This window comes from Corvus brachyrhynchos, unplaced genomic scaffold, assembly GCF_000691975.1.
Source record: "Corvus brachyrhynchos isolate BGI_N302 unplaced genomic scaffold, ASM69197v1 scaffold381, whole genome shotgun sequence".
NCBI lineage: Eukaryota > Metazoa > Chordata > Aves > Passeriformes > Corvidae > Corvus > Corvus brachyrhynchos.
The window spans coordinates 191,232-197,110 of NW_008236219.1; the positions used below are offsets into that span (position 1 = coordinate 191,232).

Here is a 5,879-nt window from a genome sequence, read left to right on the forward strand (position 1 = left end):
GCGGAGGCCTGAGAGAAATCGGGGTAGGTAGCAGCCGGAGGGAGAGGCGCTTGGAAACAGGGTTTGTTTCGGCTTGACATTCAATATAGCTGCTCTAGGAGTAGATAAACGCTCAGCTGCCGCACTTCCAGCCAAGGGGAGTGTCTCAGGCTTAACTAGATTCATCAGCTGTGCTTCAAGATTTTTTTTGGTAACTACATGAAAGAAAATGAATGTGAGGTTTTCTAAAGGATTAAACTTTAGCATGTACAACGTTGAGGGTTGTAACTGAAAGGAGTTCCCTTCAGCCAGCACTCCCTAGTATCTGAGGTTTGAGAGCGTGTACTCAGTGTTACTGAAAAAGAATGTCATGGCTGCACCAAATTCTGGCAAACTTGTTGCAGATTGCAAGTGTGAAATTGTTTCTTGAAAAAATTCTTAGATGGTGTTGAATGTGAAATGCTCAAGGTTTACTCATTTGGTTTCCACACTGGCAAACAGAAGAAGATCCCATTGCCTGAATAAGTGTGTTATTCTCTCAGCTTTAATTATAAACCAGTCCTGGCTTTAAGTCCCCAAGTTCATGATTCTTTGGAGGTGTAGTTGCTCAAGCTCATTCAACAGTGTTTGTGCTCAAAAACACAGTGGTTTTATAGTGAGAGAGAGTAGGACTAGACTGGATATTAGGAAGAAAATTTTCCCTGTGAGGGTGGTGAGGCCCTGGCATAGATTGCCCGGAGCAGCTGTGGCTGTCACATCCCTGGAAGTGTTTAAGGCCAGGCTGGACAGGGCTTGGAGCATCCTGATTCAGTGGAAGGTGTTTCTGCCCATGGCAGGGGGTGGAACTGGGTTTCTTCCACCCCAAACCTTTCTGTGATTCTATGTTAACACTGGTGTTACAGCCTGTGTATTTTTTTTTTTTTTTAATAATTATAGATTAACAAGCCTGAGAAGCTGGACAAGCCGGAAAGCTGTGACAACGTCAAGGTGGTTGTTCGCTGCCGGCCTCTCAATGACCGGGAGAAAGCTACAGGCTACAAAATGGCAGTGAATGTGGATGAGATGAGAGGAACTATAACTGTTCATAAAACAGACTCATCCAATGAGCCTCCTAAGACATTTACATTTGACACAGTGTTTGGACCAGAGAGTAAACAGCTGGATGTCTATAATTTAACAGCAAGACCTATTATAGATTCTGTCCTAGAGGGATACAATGGTAAGTCCCTTGTTGTAAGGGAAGGATCCCATCTGGTCTCCTATTCTTTGCTTTGTTGAAGTTCCTGCCGACCTTGTGTAAGGGAGTTTCACTTTCTGAGGACTGTAATCCCGAATTGTTTCTATTGTGGCCTCTAACTTGAAAAAGCCTGAAGGTACTTGCTGTTCTGAGTGCTCAGGGGTTGTACCCACTACTGTCATTAACAGTGGGAGATGGGTGATGCAGGAGACTCTGCTGAGATCAGTTAGCTGCATGTTTTTATCCTTTTTCTTCTCTTTGCAAAAGATATGCACTTATCTCATTATCAGAATTCTCAGTGGCTCCTCACTGTACAACTTCAGTGCCCAGGAGCTGCCATGGCTGGGCAGTCACTAGGTATGCATACCAGACCTCTGCATAGAGCTGCTGTGTTTTTTCCTCTGAACTTTGCTATTTTCAACTGGGATGACTGCTTAAACACGTCTGCCCTTCCCCACATATAGTCTGTTGCTTCCTGCAGCTGAGACGAGCATGGCTGTGATTTGTGTGTGTGTCTGTTATGCATGGAAATATAATATATAAAGGAAAGCAGATTACTTCTTTCCATAACAGTATGCTACAAACAACAACAGTTTACAAAGTTTTCCAAGGTTTATAAAATGACTAATAATCTCTTGTGCTAACAGACACTGGTTTCAGCTGATAAAAGTTCATGGTTTGAAAATGAATGGTTTAAGGCTGTGCCTGGGGAGGTTTAGATTGGACATTAGGAAGCATTTCTTTACTGAAACACTGGAACAGGCTTTCTAGAGAGGTGATCAGTGCCCCAAGTTGGAGTTTAAGAGACGTTTGGACAATGCCTTTAACAACATTCTTTAATTTTTGGTCAGCTGTGAGTTGCTTGGTCAGTTGGACTAGATGATTATTGTAGGTCCCTTCCAGCTGAAATATTCTATTCAGTTTTTCTGATCTGTAATGTCACAGGCTTGATAACAAAAACTTGAGTTTTCAGCAGTGCCAGGCTAAATCTAAGAACTGGAATTTTTCTGGAGTTCCAGAGCCTGGGATTTTAGTAACGTTTCTGGATGCGTTTCTGTGCAAGCTGATTCTTTAGTCCAAATTGTAGCTGTAAGTGCAAGTTCAGAGCTGGGGTTTTGCTGTGGCTCTGCTGTAGAAGCCTCACACCATTTCTGCTGTAGCTTAGAGTTTAGGTGTAGTTGGGTTTGCTGTTGATATATAATCATCTGCTGCTAATTGGCCATGTTATTAATTTTGCTTACCTGTATTGTTCATATGTGGAATTGAAGTGTACTAGCACTCCATACTTTAATCACTCTGCACTTTTAAAACAAGTGGACTTTTTATTAGGCATCTTGCAGGCTGGATTAAGCAGCAGCTAAATTGGATTTGCTGTGTTTGCCCAGTATATCTGTTCCTCCAGCCTTGCACTCCCATAGCTACTGGAGTGGGTGGAAAATTTTAACTCCGTAACAACAGAGGTGTTTAGTGATATTAGGCTAAGAAGGGATGAAGTAGAACTGCAGTTAGAGTTTAGAGAAAACTTCTTAAAGTTTGTTCTTTTACCTTATCCTTCAGGTACTATTTTTGCATATGGGCAGACTGGAACAGGCAAAACTTTCACCATGGAAGGGGTCCGAGCAGTTCCTGAGCTCAGAGGCATCATTCCCAATTCCTTTGCCCATATATTTGGTCACATTGCCAAGGCAGAGGGGGATACAAGGTAAATGCCTTCTCTTCACTGCTTCTGTCTTTTTTTTTTTTTTAATGTGAGTCCCTGTGTAGCACGAGCCTGACCTTGACAAGGGCAATAGAAATGGTACTTCTCCCAAGATGAAAGGCTCCCACTTCAGCAGTGCTTGAGGGGCAGCAGGACTGTGTTGGTATTTCACTGTTTTCTTTGCACTCTGTGACTGTGTGGGACTTCAGCAAATGTTTTGCTAAGTGAACTACCCAGCTGTTCACCTGCAGGTTTTTAGTTCGTGTCTCTTACCTGGAAATTTACAATGAGGAAGTGCGGGACCTGCTGGGAAAGGACCAGACACAGAGGTTAGAGGTGAGCCTCCTCATCTGAATGTGGTATTTGTTTTGAATCAGAGCAATATTCTGTTTTAAAGACCAGAGAAGCAGTTGCAGGGAAGTGGGAGGTTGGACTCCTCAGCAGTCCTCTTTTCCTTTAAGATGCAGTAGCTATACGTTACTGCTGGCTCCTCTGAATCTCTTCCACTTGGTCAGTTGCACAAACTGGCTGTTCCACCTGAGGCAGTTTTGTACCTGCAATTCTACCCCCAAAGGCCCCTCAGCAGTCCTGGGAATTGGAGACTGGGATTTAAAATCATGTCTTTCCCCCAGAGGAAAACAGTAGCATATTGTCATGCATGAGTCTTTATTCCTTATCTGCTCTGATTCCAAGTGGAGTATTTTATGTGCAAACCAGAACATGGAGGGGTAAACCACTGTACTGTTACAGTATCACTAGAATTGCTGTCAGGGTCTCCTAGGGATGCTCAGTCTGAACTGTTTCTCTCCTAGGTGAAAGAGAGACCTGATGTGGGAGTTTATATCAAAGACCTTTCAGCTTATGTCGTAAACAATGCAGATGATATGGACAGAATCATGACTCTGGGCCACAAGAACCGTACGTAGCCTTGCTGTGGGCAGGTTTATAGCTCAGACAGAGCAAAGATCTGGTTACCAGACCACAGTAGGAGATCCTAGTCCTGTTGCTGGGAAGAATGTTTGGCTGAACAGAACAAAAAGAGTATCTCCTCCCAAACCCCTTTTTTGCAGGGGCAGGGAAAGAAGGCTGTGCCTCCCACATCGGCCAGCGTGGGGGGGATCAGCAAAGGGAGGATGTAATGAGGGCAGTGTTGTTAGAACTGCTTGTGTGTCTCTTGGTCCTTTTTCCACTTCAGTTCTGATCAGGATGAACATTACCCCTGTGCTGTGTGTGGGAGGTAGTTTGTGTTCTGGAAGGCTTCTTAGTTAAGCTCAGATTATTTAATGACTTAAAGTTCTGACTCCTGTTGCCCTTGGCATGCATTGCTGTGTTCTTATTTCCCAAAATACAGCTGTTTTCAGGGATTAGCTGTGAATACCTTAAGCTACTGATCTTTGTAGCCTGTATGAAACAGATGAGGACAATTGCTGCTCTTGGGAATCTGTGGTTGGCTTAGAGCAGGCTGCAGGACAGCCTGCTAGTCCAGGCTGTAAGTGTACTGCAACTTTAGTGCCCAAGAATACACTTTGCTGCTGAGTCTGAGCATCCCTCTGCTATCTTCTGGAATACAGGGCTGGGTAAAGAGGTGGGGTTGAGTCTCCTCTGAGAGCAGGAGGAGTTAGAGGAAGATGTGACTAATTCTGAAGACATCACTGCTTTTGTCTCTATTAAAAGGTTCTGTTGGTGCCACAAACATGAACGAGCACAGCTCTCGCTCGCATGCCATCTTCACTATCACCATTGAGTGCAGTGAGAAGGGAGTCGATGGGAACATGCACGTGCGCATGGGGAAGCTGCACCTCGTTGACCTTGCTGTGAGTAGGACCAGCCAGGTCTTTGGCAAGACATTTGGTTTGTGGTGTTGAGTTTTTTCCAGAGGGTTGTGGCCATGTTGTTCATCACTTGCAGGTTCCTTCCCTCAGTGTTACACTTTGAGCCAATGTAATTGTGCTGGTAAAACATGGCTTTAGACCAAGATTTATACTGAGGTACCTTTCCTTGGGGAAGATGCAGAAAAAGTGAGACTAAAGGCATTCAACTTAACTTATTTACATGCATTAACTTATTTACATGATGTGTATATAAGATGCTCTATGAAACTCTTTAAAATAATTGCAGTGTTGCTGTTCTCTCTTGTTCTGCTGATCGGAAGGGCTGTAGATGGTGATTGACAGCTCCAGCTGGGGTGCCTTTTAGTTGCCGACTGACTTCCCATAACATTTTTGTTCATGGGGAGGAAAGTCTCAGCTTTGTCAGCTTCATTGCTTTGAGCAATCCAGAATTTGCTAGCACTGAAGGTTTCTGTTTAAGACCTGTTTGACTTGTCTCTCTAACAATGTGTGAGATACTTAGCCAGGTTCTCTAATGATGGATGAGGTGGTTAGTGGCATGGCTGCTAGCAAGATTTCAGGTGTAGCTGATTCTGTTTGCAGGGAGGAGATGTATTAGAGGATCTGTTTTAACTCCTGCTTCATGTTCCCTTTGCAGGGTTCTGAAAGACAGACAAAAACTGGAGCCACAGGGCAGAGACTGAAGGAAGCCACTAAGATCAATCTCTCTCTCTCCACACTGGGCAATGTTATCTCTGCACTGGTGGACGGCAAGAGCACTCATGTGCCCTACCGTAACTCCAAACTCACACGGCTGCTGCAGGACTCCCTGGGGGGCAATTCCAAAACCATGATGGTAAGCTAAGAGATGCCCTTTCCAGTGCCAGCTATTGGGCTGCATTTTTGCAGGGATGGCATAGTGACTTGAACAGCGTGGCATGTACCTCTCTAATCCTGAGTTTAGGATTTGCAGCTTAGAGAACCTTCTTTGTGCATCTCTTTCCATCTTTTCTCTTTGCCTCTGTATGGATGAGGTTCTAAACACAGCACACATATACATACATACATGAGATCAAACAGAACCTGTGCTTGAGTAGTCAAGAGTGGCTTCAGTGTAGAAGCAGCCAGAAATCTT

At 44.2% G+C, this 5,879-nt stretch overlaps 1 protein-coding gene across 3 annotated transcripts in view; it reads left to right on the forward strand.

The window, feature by feature from the left end:
- The window catches only part of KIF3A (kinesin family member 3A), a 22,080-nt gene that overhangs the window by 2,173 nt on the left and 14,028 nt on the right, over positions 1-5,879 (forward strand). For 2 of the 3 annotated variants that reach the window (XM_017746782.1, XM_017746787.1), the window contains exons 1-6: positions 921-1,198; positions 2,774-2,918; positions 3,167-3,251; positions 3,728-3,833; positions 4,590-4,729; positions 5,403-5,600. In XM_017746782.1, coding sequence (XP_017602271.1) covers positions 1,021-1,198; positions 2,774-2,918; positions 3,167-3,251; positions 3,728-3,833; positions 4,590-4,729; positions 5,403-5,600 — 852 coding nt within the window. In that variant the 5' untranslated portion in view covers positions 921-1,020. Of the gene's footprint in view, positions 1-915; positions 1,199-2,773; positions 2,919-3,166; positions 3,252-3,727; positions 3,834-4,589; positions 4,730-5,402; positions 5,601-5,879 lie in introns of those variants that run through there. The other variant, XM_017746795.1, reaches the window with a different exon arrangement.